Genomic DNA, 18,960 nt, shown 5'->3' with positions numbered 1-18,960 from the left:
TAAACATAACTAAAATGAACAATGCAAAAGTAAAAATAAAATTAAACAAGAAGGAAAAGGATGTAAAAATAACATGAACAATGAAAAGAAAAGTAAAAAGATAAAAAAATTGATTTAAAATATATTAAAACAAATAATAAAGGAATAGAAGAATACATGTATAAGATTATACAGTGATTAAAAGGGGGGAAAACATTTAAACAATTAGAAATGCACACACACAAAATAGTAGGCACTCAAGTGGAAAAACTACATTTCCCAGAAAAACTATTTGGAACAGACGATGACGTTTTTTTACCGGAAGGTTTGCGCGCATGCGCTGTCAACATCAACGCGAGGAGCAGGGACCGGGCCACGGCGCAAACCGCATTAATAAAACGAGATGGCTGGATTGCCCCGCAGGATTATTAAGGTATAATTCCCACAGTGTTTCTCTTGTGCGTGCCGTTGCGGTATTTGTGCGCGTTGCGAAAGCAATGCGTAAAAAATGAAAGAAAACGGCACGTGCTGCTGCTGGCCCGAGCTCGCGCTGCAGCAGGGAGGCTCCCGCGCGCTTACTGTTTCAAACATGCACATTGCATAAAATATATGGGAATAGCCTTCATAGAAAGAGCGATAGAGCAGTGGCATTAGATCTTTCTGGGTTGTAAGCGAGCAGCGATGCGCGTTTGTCAGATGAGAGACTCGGGTTGTGTTCACAGATGCTGGGAAAAACTCTGGAAATGTGTGAATGTTACCAGAATATTCCTTGCCATGAGAGTTTGCAAACAGGAAATGAATTGAACTGTTCAGAAAGAATGTGTGTCGTAAATGTGTGGTTTGTGAGTTTTAAGTGCACAGAGATTCGCCACGTTTTGTCTACACGATTCCTATCTTGCATTGCAGAATTTTAATTGTCAGGAAGTCTGATCCACACTGCATCTTATTCTGGCCAAGAACCGCCCACTTAGACAGCAGGAAACCGTCGTCTGATTGACAGTTAAACAGACCAATCACAGTTCACTTACACAGTCATGTGCCGTTCTGGCGTTGTTTTATCTTTAATGGATTATAACACTGATTTGATTTGCACCAGTCTAATATTGTCAATAATAGACTGGTGTAAATCAAATAATTGGTGTCACATAAAATGACAGGAATCTCCATGAATTGTAAAAAGTATACATAATGTTTACAAAAAGTACTGATAATTTCTGTGTGCCTCTGTACATTTTTTATAGCATTTTATGGACTACCTTTATCAAAAGTATTCAATGCAGCTGTGGGTACTTTCTAAATGGATTTTGCTTTCATGCAACTGAAACTAAATAAAGTCCATCAGTATCATTACTTTTAGATTCATGCATTTGGCAGATGTTTTTTATCTGAAGCGACTTGCATTGCATTCAGGTTTTACATGTGATCAGTTCATGCATTCGAACCCATGACTTTGGCGATGTGTTTGACACGTGAGTGTTTCGACAGGAGACGCAGCGCTTGTTGGCCGAGCCTGTGCCTGGAATCAGAGCGGAGCCTGATGAGGGAAACGCTCGGTATTTCCATGTGGTGATCGCTGGGCCGCAGGATTCGCCCTTTGAGGGCGGGACGTTCAAACTGGAGCTGTTCCTCCCAGAGGAGTATCCCATGGCTGCTCCCAAGGTCCGATTCATGACCAAAATCTACCATCCTAATGTGGACAAACTGGGCAGGATCTGTCTGGACATCCTGAAAGGTGATTATAGTGTTTGTAAAGCCTGACATATAAAATAGTCAGATTTTTTTTTTTTTTTTTTAAATAGAGCAGTTTATTTAAATTTGCATATGCGTTCATGTTTTGTATCATATTTGATATAGTCTGATTTTATGGTGCATATAATATGAGACAGTGAGAATATGGAGGAAAAACAGCTAAATTTTATTCAGTGACTCAAACGGAGCAAAAAAATTTAGTCTGGTGCAGATGCTGATATTTATATGGACAAAAAGTATGCAATTCTAATGTTTGTAATGTAAATAACCGAGATCTACAGTATAGCAGATACTTACGTAAAATGATCAGTCAGCACTCAGTGTCTCCAATAATATGTCTAAGATGATATTTTCATGATCAAAACATATAATGCAATGCAATCCAATGCTGATTGAGAGATGAAGAAATAGAGGCTCCTCAGAAGATGTGAGATGTTCTGGAGGCTTGTGAAGATCATTCCTCCGCTGAGGAACAGTGAAAGTAAAGATTCTGGAAACAAATGTTCCTCAAAAGATCCTGAGGATCAGATTTGAGACTCTAAAACATGATTGATGGAGAATCAAGTAAAACCGAGCTGCTTCAGTCCAGTGTTGATCTGAAAGTATTACTGCAGTTATTCTGATGTTTGCTTGATAAAAATCAATCAAGATTTGTCAGCCAAAAGACACGTGAAGGTGGACGTTTGTCCAGTTATACTAAAAGAGCTTTTACTTGCTATAAAAACTACCAATCAGACAACAGAAGGCATGTAGTGTATTGTGTGCAACAGGTTTAACAGCAAAGTTTTGATCATTTAGAGACCTTCATGTATCAAATAGGCTTTACAGGGCTCATGGTCACATGTCTGTCTCTTCTCTCTTGTAGATAAATGGTCTCCGGCTCTTCAGATCCGTACAGTGCTGCTCTCTATCCAGGCTCTACTGAGCGCTCCGAACCCTGATGACCCGCTGGCTAATGATGTCGCTGAACAGTGGAAGAGCAACGAGGCTCAAGCCATTGAAACAGGTGAGACCTTCCCATCAGCACTAGCTAGACTTTTATGTTGTTGTGTAATTACTTGTACTTGTTCGGAAGTAATTATTATTTATTGTTATTACCCATGTAATAAATATTTAACTGAGATGTTTCACCACTGTGCTCCTTTTGCCAAGACGAGGAGGAATATCTCTCACTTATTTCATTTCTGTTCCTATTCCAAACTTTTCTAGCTTCAGATTTCAGCATCCTTATGTGTTTTTAGTAGTGCTGGGTAACGATTAATCGCATACAAAATAAGTTTTCGTGTACATAATATATATGTGTGTACTGTGTTTGTTTATTATGTATATATAAAGACACACACATACTGCATATATGTAGAAAATAGATATATATTTATATTAATATAAATATATTTAATATATAAACATAACATTATTCTTAAATATATACATGCATTTGTGTGTATTTATATATACATAATAAAAATACACAGTACATATATTATGTACAAACAAACTTTTATTTTGGATGTTATTAATCGTTGCCCAGCACAAATTTAGTTACTAAAAGATTTTTTAAAAGATTCATTTTCATTGTGATGTCTTAAACCTCATTTATATGATGGATAAATACCATAGTCACAAGCAATATACATTCAATTTAAACCAACTGTAATGTATTTGCTTCAGATTTACATTCACATTTATCATCACTTAAAATCTCCAATAAAAAAAGCATTAAGAACATTCCACCTTACAATAGATTTTTTGTATTTATATATATATATATATATTTTCAAACTTGCATTTCTGACTTTTATTACCATATTATATTTATTTATTAAAAAAAAAAAAAAAAAAAAGCTAATTGCAATTTTTTTCTCTCAATTCAATCTTTTTTTCTTCCAGTTTATATCTCTCAAAATTGTAAAAACAAATTCAGAATTTCAAGAGAAAAAGTTGCAATTACTTTTTTTATTTTTATTTTTTTGTGGAAATTGGCTTCAGGTTCAGCTCAATTCACTCAGTAAACAAAAACTCATGTAGGTACTTTCAGTGTTTTTTTAATTTATTTTCTTTGTCATTTTTGCAATTCCAGTTTTTCTGATTCTCATTACCGTATTATGACAGGTTTTATGAGATTCACCCAAATCAAATCCAAATGATCTTAATTAATGTCCTGGAGGGTTTTTTTCTTCCTCTCACAGCCCGAACATGGACCAGGCTTTATGCTGGCAACAACATTGAAGTTTAGAAGAAGGAAACGGTGGCATCACGTGAGAGAAGTGGAACAATCTCCTCCTGTCTTCTTTTGCATTTAAAGGACACTTTCTCAGACAAATTAAAACAGCAAGCGAAAAAAAAAAAAATGTGATTCAAAAGCAACTACTGCAGCCCTTTGGGTGAGTGTCGGTGTGTTCCTGGTCAGAGCTAATGTTCGCTCCACTATATGATCTCTCTGCTTCTGGGTTCGGCCAGGAAATGACGTGTGGTGATGGCTTGGGGTTTCCCAGCATCCCTTGCGTGGTCACTACACTGGACCCTGTCAGAATGTGTAGTACAGTCTCTATTACAGTCATTAGCGCAGTGGATTTCACTGCAAACTGATTGTAGGCTCCAGGCCCTGCATCCAGGTGGATGGTTCATTTTTGTTAGTTCATTTTTATGTTAGGGGGTGTAGAGGAGGGCCCGTTAAACGTGGGATGCATATACGCTGCTTCTCGGTCAGGGACAAAATGATGTGAATTTTTTTCCTTTTCCTTCCTGTGAAACTCTTCAGTTCATTAAACGCATGTGGTGAACCCGTCTACATCATTGCTTATCTGACAGAACCTGCTCTGAAGTTGTTGTATTCCAAACGAAACTTGTGTGAGTGTGCATGTAAAGGTTTGTGTTTCGGCTGGAGTGGAATCTGTATGACTTGTCTGGGAAAATTAAATCTGTAAATGTTCAGTTTTAGTAAAAATATTTTTTGTTATGTTATTTGGTTTGTTCTCTTTATTTCTGAGGGGTTTTTTTTTACAGGTTTAAATCTGATTGTTATGGTAGCTTGTGACTGCCACAAGGTAGCGGTGTATTTTATCTCGCAATTCTGAATTCAGACTTTTTTTTTTTCTCAAAATTCTGCGTCTCACAGTTTTGGCTTTTTTTTCCTCAGAATTCTGAGTTTGCATGTCGCAATTTTGACACTTTTTTTTTTGGAATTCTCAGTTTAAATCTGGCAGTTGACCGTTTGTAAAGTCCTGCCCTCCTTAGTTACTGTTGCTATCTCTGACAAACAATGCCGCTCTCACACTACTTATGTTCCCATGCAGTAGAAAATACTGACAGAGTAAAGAGGAAACTGACAATGTGCCAACAGACAAGACAGAGCAGGTTACTTCTGGTATGAAACAAGGTCTCAGGACTCTCAGCTTTCAAAGTTTGTCATTTTTAAAGAAAATCAAACAATAAATACCGTTTTGTGGCTCTGTAATGACAGATCACTGTATTGTCTCAATTAAAGCACCACGTGAACTAATCACCTTTCATATTTACTTAAAGCATGAAATGAACTCTCTGCGAATTATCAGTTTTTTCTGAGCTTAAACCTTGGAATTTTGACACTTTTCTGAGTTCATATCTCACCGTTTTAGCTCTTTTTTTTAATGGAATTCTGAGTTTACATCTTGCAGTTTTGTACCGATTGTAGCTTGAAACCTCTCAGCAAATACAAAATACAGTTTATGTCAAATAATTTCACAGTATGAATGCCATGAATACAAACACTGCAGGTGTTTAATCTCAACGACTATGAATTACGCTTAAACATGACTGTACTGCCTTGCTAGTTTAAGTTTCTGCAAATAAAATAGCAAAGAATAGATCTGGTTTTGAGAGAAGTCCCTTTAAACCATTTTTCTATACAAAAGAGAATTTGTTGATTAAATTACAGCTGTTACAGTATTTGTCAAAGATGAGGTGGCGGAAGCATCTGCAAAATAATTACAATATATTTAGATGTCTAACACATGGACAATTGCATTTATTTTTTTTTTGACAATTTAGAGCAAAATTGGTTGTAATTAAAAATGAACAAGGTGCATCCACTCAGCTGCTGAAGTTTATAAAAATATAGGCTTCATATATTTTGTTTAATACAGATTGCATTCCTTCATTTGAAAAGAATAATTTTAAGCTTTAAATTTAAAAGTCAGTTCCTCAGTACATTATATAAAGGGAGTTCCGTCTCTCTTAAATGGGACTTTTAATTCCAGATTTCCAGTGTTGTCTCAGACTTTCACTGTATTTGAGCCGCAGTGACCTCTGACAGAGCTTCATAGCTGGATTTATGAATCGAGCTGTCTGAGAACCGCAGGACGGTGGCTCTGTCGTGCCTCTTATCTCTCTTCTGTTCCACATGACTCGGTTCTTCTACCAAACACACATTATATAACTGTCTGCAGAGCTGCAAGTTATTTCCGTCTTCCACATTTCTCCGTCCTGCATTTTTTGTGTGTGTCTGCAGGCCGTTTATAGGATTGGGACATCAAGAGCAATCAAACAGTCTGTTGTTTGTGTTTTCTCATATCTAATGAGCCGTTTGTTATGTCTGCAGTGTCTGAATGGCTACCATTTCAGCATTTCTATAGACCTTGAGAGCATAGCTTGTAATAATGTCAGAGTGTTTGTATATGGTCACAAATAGAACTGATTACCGTTTACTATTTAGCACTAACAGATGAGTATTTCTGACCAGTTAACGTTCATATTCATTATGAAGTTGCGGGTTCTACAAGAACAAGATGGTTACCCTCTAGCAGCTCAATAAATGTGAATTAAAAGTCACGTTCAGTGAGTGTGTGGCAGCTGTTGCTCTGATCAGATCTATGTAATCTCATTAAGGCCGTAAACAGATTCACACTTCTCTGTTCTGTCTCAAAATCTGTTGGCAAACATTTATTTCCATTGTGCTGTTGTCTGATTAATGTGCTTAACGAGTTTGGCCCATGTTGAGTTGAGGTTGTATTCTACGTCAGCATGACACATGCTAGCACTAAGCTAATGCAACAGATTTTAGAGCATTCCTCACTAACCAGATGTCTGTAATTCGCTCATTAAAGACATGACGACTGCAGGGATGTGTGGTGATCCCTGTCTTGGGTTACTTAATCAACCCAAGAAAAATTATTCTCTATAATTTTAATGGTGATGATATTATAGGGCAAGTTGTCACAGGTCTTTTTCCCAGTAACTATTTGGTTTTAAGTCAAACGTCCAATTACACTGATTATTTTACAAGTAAACCTACCTTGAAAATAGTCTTTGAGCATTTATCATTAAAAGTGCCTCTAGTTTCACTCAAATCTGCTAATGACAATTCTCTCCAAACTGTTTCTTCATCATGTTTGCACAGTGATAACAGAAAAAATGTTGTCAGTTTCTTTTGTTGTCAAAGTTAAACAATGTCATCATCGTAATTCAATCAGATCAGTATCTATGCCAAAGTCCAGCATTCCAGATTGTCATTAACAGCACTACATTAATAATACATGTACAAATGGTATTACCATGGTATTACTTCATTTTATTTAATTTACATTAAATGCATTAATGCACTGCTGTATGTGCAGCTGGATGGGAATGGTGTACAGTATTTATTTAGTATTAATTATTTTCTGCATTCATGTAGTTTGCATTTATAATATTAACATATTTTGACGGAACACACATAAATAATCAGCTAACTAAAATATGTTTAAGAATGTTTTGTTAACGTTCCCCAAGTGTTTTTCTGAATGTTCTCAACGTTTTTTTTTTTTTTTTGGGTTGGTAATTTTTTTTTCCAGGTTATCCAAATGAGAAAACCTAACCTAAAAAAAAAAGAAACGTTCAGTTTTTTCATTATGCAAACATTTCAGGAACGTTACTTTTGAACTTTCTCGGAACGTTCTGAAACAAGAATTGAATAGTAACATCAAAAAATCAAACATCCAACTAAACGTTTCAGGATAAACGTTAGCCTAAATCAACGATGTATATATATATATATATATATATATATATATATATATATATATATATATATATTTTATTTCAAAGGTTTTGAGAACGTTGTTAAAAACCTGATAGCTAACACTGAACAAACGGTTCTATTAACGTTAATGGAAAAACGTTTATGTATAATCTTGTTAAATGAATCTTGCCAGAACTGATTTCCGTCTGTGATCAACGGAGGTTTTTTTTTATTATTTTTATTATTATTATTATTATTATTATTAATATTATTTTTTTGATCAACGGATGTGTGTCTATGGATAATGTCTATCGTAAATTATCTCATGGTCAAAGTACTTGTCTAAACAACTAATGTATATAGACCTATTAACATATGTTGTTAATTAACATTAATGTTAATATATAAATAGTTGTGAATAGTAAAAGATAAGACAAATGTTGTCATAACTAACGTTACCTGCAGTATGTGTGACAGGAGGCCACGCAGTAATGCGGTAACGGATGAGTGTGAGCGCAATTCACGGATCCGTCTGACGGAGGTCTCGAGCGCTGCGGCCGGTATTTAACAAATCCTACTACGGCCAAGGTGTCTCTTGTGCATATTAATTAGTGTGTGATGACGTCGAGGAGTTGCCTTCCAATGGTGAACGCTGTTGATAAATATATGCTGACGTTGCCTGGTAACCTTCCAATGCTGATGGTTTATCTCATGAATATTAAGTGCCAAGCCGTCAACATACTAGCGTTAGTAACTTCGCACCCGGCCCATCGCACACGTATATATATACCGGGGGAAAACGAGATATTTTCACCTGGGAATGGACAGCGGAATGCAGAGTTGTCGTTAGAGAATCGAATTTGCTGGACTAAACGCGGAGGAATGATTTAAATTGGATTTAAAACCAACGCAAACCTGTAGGCTCGGTCCAGCCCGGTAACGTACTGGTCCGCTTCTCGCCGTCGGTGGTGACTCACGGAGCTCGGGCCGCATCTACAAGAGGACCGACAGGATTTCAGCATGAAGTTCAAACCGAACCAGACGCGGACGTACGACCGGGAAGGATTCAAGCGGCGGGCGGCGTGTCTGTGCTTTAAGAACGAACGGGAGGATGAGGTACGGAGATATTAACGTCGTTATCTAAACCAGACATGATGCTCGGATGATAAATCGCTGTATCAACACGCAATGACACTTTCACCCGTGGCCCAGCCAGAATATATGTGAGCATACAGATACTTGAAGAGCAAATATGTATATTTTGCATATATAGGCTAAGAGCTGTCAATCAGGTGCTGTGCTGTCATGTAGTGTCATCTAGTAAATCAGTGCTGTGTTTCATCATGGATGCATAGATTGATGATATGACTTAGAAATTTGCAATGCATCAGCATACAGTACAATACATACACAAAACAAATAATGCATTATACAGACACACCAGACAATGTATTGATTACATCTGGAGTGCTGGGAAAAAAATCTGAGATCAGTTTATCATTGTTAAGTGTTCTTAGAAAGTGAAGTTTTTGCAGCATACACTGCTCAGATCTCTGCACAGTGTAATATAGAGCACATCTGTTCATTTAATTCTCATCTAGTGCTGTAATCTCTGTCACACAAACCTGCGCTGGCCAAAATCCCATTGATCCTCATTAGTCAAGTAAACCTGTTTCAACTGCATAATAACCCATTAGAAAACTCTATCTATCTACTTCTCTATCTCTCTATCTCTCTATCTATCTATCTCTCTATCTCTCTATCTATCTATCTATCTTGTCATTGCACACGTTTGTCCCCTGTCACCCATGATGACTTAAAGGCACTTTAGACTGTCGGTCACTGGGCCTCCGTAGTGCAGTTATGCAATAAAAGCACGTCAGACTGCAGCTCTCCGAAACTCCCTCTGTTAATGCATGTATACAGCTGCACCAGGTTCATCCACTTCTGACAAAGGACTGTCATGAAAAGTCATAAGATTGAATGGCATATAACACCCAGTGACACCTTTTTAAAAAAGCACATTTAAAAAACAAAAAACAGATGAGATATTAACTAATTTTTGGATTTTCTTGTAAAGGTTTGTTGCTGAAATCTTCAATCAGCTCCGAAAAGAGCTGCTTTTTAGGAGCTTTTGTGTTTAATGTGTGATTAATATGAATAGAGACAATAAAAGGGTGCAATCATCTTGTGGGCGACCAGTAAAGCCTTGAGTTCATCTTGTAAATAATTAATCACATCATAAACTTGAAGATATGTGAGCGTTGATGCACACTAGTGAATTCTGTGCTTAAATGTTCATCCAAAAATGAAAATTTCTGAAAATGTGTTGACTGTTGGAGATACAGATGAGTTTGCTTCTTCCTGGTAACAGATTTAGAGAAATGTAGCATTTCTTCACTTGCTCACCAATTGATCTTCAGCAGTGAATAGGTGCCATCAAAGTGAGAGTCCAAACAGCTGATAAAAACATCACAATTATCCAAACATCTCCAGTCCATCATTTAACAACATTTTGTAAAGCCAAAAACTGTGTGTTTGTAAGAAACAAATCTGTCATTAAGATGATTTAACTTTAAACTGTTGCTTCTGGCTAAAATATGAGTCCATAATGTTGCTTCCTCCAGTGAAAAAGTCATCTGGTCCGAATCAGGAGAGAAATATGCATCAAGAACAGTTTACAACCCCAAACAGTTCTGAACAAATATGTGGGTGGATTTTGAGGTGAGAGACAATAGACAATTTTCGCTGGAGGAAGCATTGTTATAAATTATGGACTCATTTTTTTTGGCCAGAAGTGATGGTTTAAAGTTAAAATCGCCTTAATGGTGGACTTGTTTCTTACAAACACGCTGCTTTTCACTTTATAAGACATTAATTGATAGACTGGAGTGGTGTGGATTACTTGTGGATTATTGTGATGTTTTTATCAGCTCTCATTCTGACGGCACCCATTCACTGCAGAGGATCCATTGGTGAGCAAGTGATGGAATGCTGAATTTCTCTGAATCTGTTGAAGAAACAAACTCAACTACATCTTGGATGTCCTGAAAGTGAGGACATTTTCAGCAAATTTTTATTTTTGGGTGAAAGTTGATTCCTTTTAAGTGCCCATTTTCAGAGGTTTCTGCTTTTCTGATAATCCTTCATTCTGTCACTTCCTTGTATCCAAGTAACCAAAGAGAAGAATCTGAGTTGTTGGAGCTGTCGTGTGGGATTGCTGGTGTAAATCTGGGGTTGCTTCATAGCCACTCTGTAGTCTACGCTCATGCCTGCTGATCTCAGAGCAGCTCTACAAACAGTCCTGGCACTGCATGCCAACTCCAGACTGATCCACAGTCAGTGCATGTCTGTGTAAGTGAGGGGGAACTCATTTGAAATGGCTGCCCTTTGTGTCGGAGTGAAAGAGGGTGAGCAGGGGGCAGAGAATCAGTGATCGCATGAGTCAAAATCCCTCCCATTCAGCACACTTCATAGACTCGGTCTCTCACCACAGCGGCGATCAGCGACGGAGAGACAGAGAGCATGTTAGTAGAATTTAAACATCATCCTAGTGATTTGTCTCATATAAAAGCTTACAGTTGTTCAAAAATGCATGACTATAAAATGCTACAGGTGTCTAAAGAGTCAATAGCATTTTATATAGTACAGATTAATGTTGCACAATAATGGTTAAATTAATAATCATGATTGTTTTCATTTGAGAAATTATTTGAGAATTATTGCACTTTGATTTAAGCATTAACTTAAGAAAACATCAACTCATGTGCAAGCTTATCTTTCTACACCATTAACAAAAAACTCTTAAAGGGATAGTTCACCCAAAAAAGATAATTCTGTGATTATTTTCTCAAATTGTCAATTTTTTTTTAAACCTGTATGAATTTCTTCCCTCTGTTAAACACAAATACGATATTTTGAAGGATGTGTGTAACCAAACTGTTGCTGGTAGCCTTTGACTTCCATAGTGTGGAAAAAATACTGTTTAAGTCAATGGCTACCAGCAACTATTTGGTTAAAAACATTCTTTAAAATCCTTCCTTTGTGTTCAACAGAAGAAAGAAACTCATAGGTTTGGTACAACATGGGGTGAGTAAATGAAGACTGTATAAACATTTTTTTGGGTGAACTATCCATTTAAGAGGTTTCTCCCAAATTCATAATATTAATTGCAATATTTAATGTTTTTCTATAATTAACACAAATACCATACCATTACTGCATTTATTCAGCAACCATAATATAGCTGAGATTTATTTTTGGATATTGCAAATAATGAAGCTTATATACTCAGTACGAGCAAATACAGTGATCACTATTAAAATACAGATCGTTTCAAAGGAGCTTCACAGTAATAAACAAAAATCAGTGATGCCTTACGCCATTTAGCATAATGTTTGTTATTAAATACAGTCATGTTTTTCCAGAATCTGAGTTATTGTAAACATACAGCAGATTTAGAATAACTGTGACATGCTACTGCTAAAACAGTCACATCCATACACACTCAAGAATGATTTCAACCACACTGTTCACTGTAGTCACCTGACTTCTTATTAATGGATGATAGATTTTTCTTGTCTGGGTCAGTTTGTGGTGTGGTGGTTAAGGCTGGTTAGTTCAAATGAAATGCACTGGTGTGTCCTTCCTTAAACAGGACACTTAACCTCAGGGTTGCTGACATTGGGTGGAAGTCACAGAAACCGGAAAACTCTGGTCGTGTCATGTGTCATGCCTCTTCATGTCAACATGAAATGACATTCACCATCCATTTTACTACAGCAATGTGATGAATTTCTGAACAAAAAACAAAAAACTTAATTAAAAATGACTTATTTAATTGATGATTAAATGTATATTTTGATTTAGATTTTGTTTTAAGGCTGTTTTTAAGTGAAAAATGTGAAAAAATGATTATATATTATTTATGTATGTTATAATTATTTAATAAAAATTAATGATATTAAAAACAATCAATGGTATATAATTTAAATAATGAATTATATGTATAGCACAATTTCTATTTTATTGCCCTTTGCTGACTTCATGTAAAAAGTTAGAATTAAGTAAAAAATTAGAATCACCATTGAGAATAATTTGAAAATTACAACAAAAAAAAAAAATACATTTGAAATGTATAAATGTACTTAATTGCCATAAATAATAATGCAAATGTATAATGCAATTACAGCTAGGTGTGTGTGTGTGTGTTTGTGTATGTGTGCATGCATGTGTATATCGGTCTAGAATAGCTTTGTTTATTATTATTTACTTGTTTATTTATTTTTGGTTAGTTATTCCAGACTGATTTTTACATCCATGCAATAAGATACAAAACCCCTCAATTTTGAGTCCTGATCAGCATTTCAGAGTTTATTTTGCAATAATGATTGGCTGACTCTACATTATCCTTGTTTTATTTTCCTTGTTTTGGGGTCAATTATGATATGCATGTGTTTTCATGAGATTCGGCAGGGTGGAATTATGGGACTGTAAATTACTGGTTATGTTTGAATGGTTCTCAAACCTGTTTGTATAAGAGGTTTCATTGTCATGTACTTTTCTTGAACTGTATGGTACTGTACTTCATCACTGAGTGACAAGAACACACAGGTCATTGTTGTTTTGTTGATTGAGTGGTTGAAAATAAGCTCTTTTGTATCTTAAGCTGATGGTCATGTGTTACCGGCCTGGTTATCTGTGGGAAACCAGAACGTGTTTCAAGAAAACGAGAATTGCATGTAAACAGAAGAACTGTGAGTGTGTTTTGAGCACACAACCTTAAGACGCCACGTATATATTAAAATCCTGTGTACAGAATGCTTTCTTTTTTTGGTTTCGGCTCTCTTTATTCAGGTGACCCGTTCCTCGTGGTTAGCTATGCAGCACATCGTAAAAAATAACCTCGGTCTGGCACAGAACATGCCAGGTGACAGCAAGTGTCATGAACTTGACAGATGCACATGATGTCACAATGCCACCACCATCAATCCCACAATCTTCTTAGTGTAGGACACAAATGAGGGCCGATCGGCAGCTGGAGGATTAGCCAATCAGAGATCAAATTGCAACTTCTGCAGCATCCATCTGTCAGAAGTAACTCACACCAGGGTTATTATTATTAACTAGAACTATTAAGTTTAACTACTAAAACTATTAAGCTCAGGAAAGCAATGCAAACGTTGTTTAATATGTGCCGTCTTTACTTGTAATTCATGTTTTATGTGATGTATACCCTTCTAATGCTCTGTAATATGATATTTTGTTTGTATTGTATTTCTGCTCATTTCTGAAAAGGTGGTCCGACCAGGGTTATTATCATTAACTAAAACCATAAAAAAAGTTTAATTTGAAATCAAATAAACTTAACTGAAATAAAATAAAACCTTAAACTTACTTTATTCCAGCCTTTATTCCAAGGAAACATTCTAATTTTCATTTAGTTTAACTTAATGTATTAAAATAACTAAATTAATACATTTAAATAAAAAAATTAAAATGATAAAAAACTATAAAGACATTGAAAAAAGAGAATAAAATAACACTACAAAATTACTAAAACTAAAATTAAAATGATAATATAGTTATAAAAAAATATATTTATAAAATATAAAAATAAGAACTAATCCAAAATATTAATTAAAACTATTATATACTGTATATAAAACAACACTAAACCAGACTTTAAAGTTTTGCATATACAAATACAGTAGGCTTGTGTGCAACCCTTTAGATTTGCTTCAAAATCATTTTCATTAATCCCAATGAATTATTGCAAATAGAGATTGGTGTGTTTTGATGAAGTATCTGTGACAAACCACCAATAAATCACAATAATCCTGTGCTATAACCACTGCCATTCATACAGGCTATGGTGAAAAGTTCTGCTTTTCTGATGCAGAAGTGTGATAAAGGCCTATTGCATGGCAGTGGCTTATGTGTTTACAGTAAAGCACTTACGAAGGAAACTTAGCAGACTACAGGCTTTAAAAGCAGAAATGTTCTGGCCATCTATCCAGCAGTTCTCTGAGACTGAATCAGTTCTGCGCTGGTTTCTGCAGGTTCTGTTGGTCAGCAGCAGTCGAAACCCGGATCAGTGGATTGTTCCTGGTGGAGGGATGGAGCCGGAGGAGGAGCCGTGTGGAGCTGCTGTACGGGAGGTCTATGAGGAGGTCACACATTGTCATTTAACATCTTTTCCAGCAGTCAGGGTTTTACTGGTGTTATTTACCTGACTTTGGGAGTCTCATGGCTAAATGAAGGATTGTTGTGGATTTGATCTCTATCTCTCTCTCTCTCTCTCTCTCTCTCTCTCTCTCTCTCTCTCTCTCTCTCTCTCCCTCAGGCTGGAGTGAAGGGTAAATTAGGACGCTTGCTCGGTGTGTTTGAGGTAAGGCTCTTCTCTCTCTCCTGATTGGACAATGGACAGTTGAGACTCCTGAATGGATGTTTGATGAGATGAGGCGATTACAGTCCCTCATACTGAAAGAGTTTATTTTTCAACAACAGCAGAACCAGGACCGGAAACACCGGACGTACGTGTATGTGCTGACGGTCACAGAGACGCTGGATGCCTGGGAGGACTCGGTCAATATTGGTGAGTTTGTGTGTGTTTGTGTGCTGCTTCTTTTGTGACGGATCTGAAGGTATTTAGCCCTCGCGGTCTCATGATTGTTCAGCTATTTCCTGACTGCATGTATATTACACACACACACACACACACACACACACACACACACACACACACACACACACTGGTTTCATGCTGTTGAGTCTATAAGTCTGAGACCACAAGTGAAAATGCATCAATTTGCATTTGTTTTTAAATTTAAGGATTTTTTAAAATTTAATTTACTTCATATATTTATTGCAGAAATATAAATGATAACAGGATCTATAGGATATACAGAATATATTTTTCAACTACCCTCTTATCCCCCATAAATAAAATTGAATTCAGTTCAGTTCAATTGAATTCAATGTAACTTTATCTTTATTTTAAAACTATAAAAGAAAACAAGAAAATTGACAGACATATTTAATGGCCTTCTTATCCTTTCCCTGCTCCCTTAATTTATATTTTTATGTAATTTAATTTTATTTCACAATTTAATTGAAGACATATCATTATTGCAAAAATGTTTAAGATAAGAACACCCCCCCCCAAAAAAAACTCAATATACATATATTTTTAACTGCTTTCCCATCCTTTCCTGCTTCCTAAAAAATAATGAATCTTTAAAATTTTAATTTATTTAATTTGATTTTTGTAATTTAATTTAAATCATAACTTTATTGCAAAAATATAAATGTAGAATGTAAAACATTTTTAACTGCCTTCCCATCCTCCCACGTCAATCCAATTCAACCTTATCGTTATTGCAAAAATATGAAAGATTACAAGAAAATCTCCAAAAACTCTGCAAAAACCTTATGTGCATATATTTTAACTGCCTTCCCATCCCACCCAAATTTAAATATTTTATTTTAACCATATCTTTATTGCAAACGTATGAATGAAAACAAGAAAATATCAAAACCAGTAAAAACATTTACACATTATCTTCAAGTGCTTTCCCATCCTCCCCTTTAAACATATCAAAAAATATGAAAGATAAAAAGAAAATCTGCAAAAAAAATTAAATTATTTTTATTTACATTTTATTTTTTAGTCTGTTTTATTATTCAATTGTATTTAATTAAATTTTAAAACGTATTTAATTTAATAATAAAACACTATTGCATGATGATGATCCATGTTTTAAGACTTACAATATATTTATTCATAATATTCTAATATTTACAGTCTTTGCAGTGTATTTTGCTCATGCTGCAGTTTTTGTCCCGTAGGCCGGAAGCGTGAGTGGTTCCCCGTTGATGAGGCCATCAAGGTCCTGCAGGGCCACAAACCTGTTCACGCCGAGTACCTGAGACGCCTGCGGATCAGTCGCCCGTCCACCACCACCAACGGCAACCTGCTCCTGCCCCAGACATCTCCCAGCACCCTCACACCGCTCTTCAGCGCTCCGGCATCAGCCGCACGCAGATAGGACACACACACACTCCGTATAACACACACGTCTACATGCACCACCCACACACATCTCCAGGGCCTTTATGACCCTCACAGCACCTCTTGGGTACCTTTGGGACGTTCTTTATAGGGACAAACCAAAGTCGTGTGGGATTTCCGGTGAAGAATGCCTTAACCATTTATTTTTGAAGTCGGTTACTGTCGACTGATAGGTTTTAGTTGTTGTAATGGAATAATAATTATTGACCAGCTTTAAATAGCAGTTACATGGAAGTGCACTTCCATTATTCCTCCATCACACTCACCCGCAGAGCTCGGCATTCTGGGATTGTGACGTGGGGAATGTCGGTTTCATTCCACGCGGCTTTATCAGCATTTGACCTCTGAATTCAGTCGGTTAGTGCTGTCGTGACCCCAGACTTCCCTTTAAGACTCAGACGAGCCCTTTAAAAGCCCCCTTCACTGCTGCTCCTGAACGGATCACTGGATTCCTGAAAGCATCAGAGAATCCGGTCGATGAGATTTCTGGGAATTAGATGGCGAGCAGGAGGGTCGTAATCTCATTTTATGCTTTGATTAAAAAAACAAACCTTTGTAAATATACTAAGACTGAAGGTGACAAATGATGTATGATGGTTTTTAACTAAAATGCAAATGTATTAATCTTTTCTGCTCTTAACTCTTTCTATGAGGTCTTTCTTTAGGTGATTTTGAGAAGAACTGAACTGTGAATTTTGTCAGAGAAAAGAAAGAAATGCTAACGGGTAAATCTCAAGGGAACTGGTCAAGAACGTGCACAGGTCATATTTCAGTACAATAAGTATACATATATATAATTAAAGATAAAGCAGCCTTTTTTCAAGACCGTTAGAATTTTTCTGACACATTTTCCTATATTGTTATTACTATAGTGCACAAAGAATGATGTATTATTTAAATTCTATTGTATTTACACATTGTGGTATTATTTGTTTTACTGCCCTTAAATCATGCTTATTTAATTTTTAACTATATTTTGTCATGTATTACAGTAATTTAAGTATAACAATTACAAATCGGAACTAAGATCACAAAAAAAAATCTAAGTGAAATAGGGTTCATTAAAAATTTATGTATGAAGATGAAATATTATAAAAAAAGAAATCATTAAAATAGGTTTCATTTTCTTTATGCAAAAAATCTCTATTTATATCTTTATAGATCACAATATAAAAAAAAAAATCGAAATGGTCATTAAAAAGGCTACATTAAAAAAAATACATTTAAAAATATATATACATATTTATAAAATGAAATATGAGCTGTAAATGTTTTGTGAGATTAACCCAAATGAATTTTTGGCACCAGCAAAGCCTTGAAGATCTGTCAGATGTGAGGATTGGGTGCCTTTTTCCTCTTTTAAAACTTTAACAACATATCGTACTGTCATTGTTTTTTTTGTTTGAAACACTGATGAATATTTGTTGATGGATGCTGCTCTGAATGCGTTTCTCCAGTGGCTGTGAGTGGGCTGATCTCAGATCTGCTGTAATCACACTGAACCCCAACACGTCACTCCAGCTCATGTTTAGGTCTGCGTGTGCTGCGGATATGTTTTGATACGTGAAAACGAACAGGTCAGTGCCAGTCGTTCATTCGGATTGAGCGGATGTACAAATAACACTTTCCTTTAGATTACATTGAGATGTGAAGTGTCAACAGCAAAACTAACTAAATGAACATTTCCTAAAACACTTGGACTACTTCCTTTAATAACACAACAAACAGGAGTGTTATGGTGAAGTTATTTGCCACACGAGATGTATGTATTTACAGTCTAATATCTCGGGTTTTCGCAATGAACTCTGATACTTTGTGAGGCGTGAACTGTAAACTGCATTAGGCCTGAAGAGTGTTTTGGTAGATTTACAGGTTTGTGAGTCAGACTAACTGTCTCTTACCTTTTCTGAGATGCCAACGGGTCCACAGTTTCTGTATGTTTACTGTAATCTGTACAGACGTTCATAATGGGTATTTTTATTTGTCAATAAAGATTGTATCACAAGGAAGAAATGTGAATTGTGATGAATTATGATGACATTTACTGATGAATCATGAGACAAATAATGCCAATTTCTAATCATTCATCTGCCATCTTAAAACCTTATATGGTATAACAATAATTTTTCTAATCATTCATCTGCCATCTTAAAACGTATATATATATATATATATATACACA

General features: G+C 35.9%; 2 protein-coding genes across 3 annotated transcripts; both read left to right on the top strand.

Moving 5' to 3' along the window:
• Positions 1–266: 266 nt before the first annotated feature.
• On the top strand, positions 267–4,692 carry LOC109108621 (ubiquitin-conjugating enzyme E2 N). The gene is made up of 4 exons (XM_042721595.1): positions 267–412; positions 1,465–1,711; positions 2,594–2,734; positions 3,918–4,692. The coding sequence occupies exons 1-4, from the start codon at positions 383–385 to the stop codon at positions 3,962–3,964; spliced, it is 465 nt and encodes a 154-aa protein (XP_042577529.1). The 5' UTR covers positions 267–382; the 3' UTR covers positions 3,965–4,692.
• Positions 4,693–8,426: 3,734 nt separating this feature from the next.
• LOC109108373 (diphosphoinositol polyphosphate phosphohydrolase 3-beta-like) lies at positions 8,427–18,787 on the top strand. Of its 2 annotated transcripts, none has more exons than XM_019121564.2 (5): positions 8,427–8,821; positions 14,767–14,877; positions 15,051–15,095; positions 15,215–15,302; positions 16,556–18,787. In XM_019121564.2, the coding sequence occupies exons 1-5, from the start codon at positions 8,726–8,728 to the stop codon at positions 16,753–16,755; spliced, it is 540 nt and encodes a 179-aa protein (XP_018977109.1). In that variant the 5' UTR covers positions 8,427–8,725; the 3' UTR covers positions 16,756–18,787. The 2 variants fall into 2 exon arrangements, with proteins under 2 accessions (XP_018977109.1, XP_042577528.1); XM_042721594.1 differs by lacking the exon at positions 8,427–8,821 and adding an exon at positions 11,079–11,232.
• Positions 18,788–18,960: the final 173 nt, after the last annotated feature.

This window comes from Cyprinus carpio, chromosome B4, assembly GCF_018340385.1.
Source record: "Cyprinus carpio isolate SPL01 chromosome B4, ASM1834038v1, whole genome shotgun sequence".
NCBI classification, from domain to species: Eukaryota; Metazoa; Chordata; class Actinopteri; order Cypriniformes; family Cyprinidae; genus Cyprinus; species Cyprinus carpio.
Note: the sequence above shows the minus strand (reverse complement) of the source record. Positions and strands in the feature narration are given on the sequence as shown.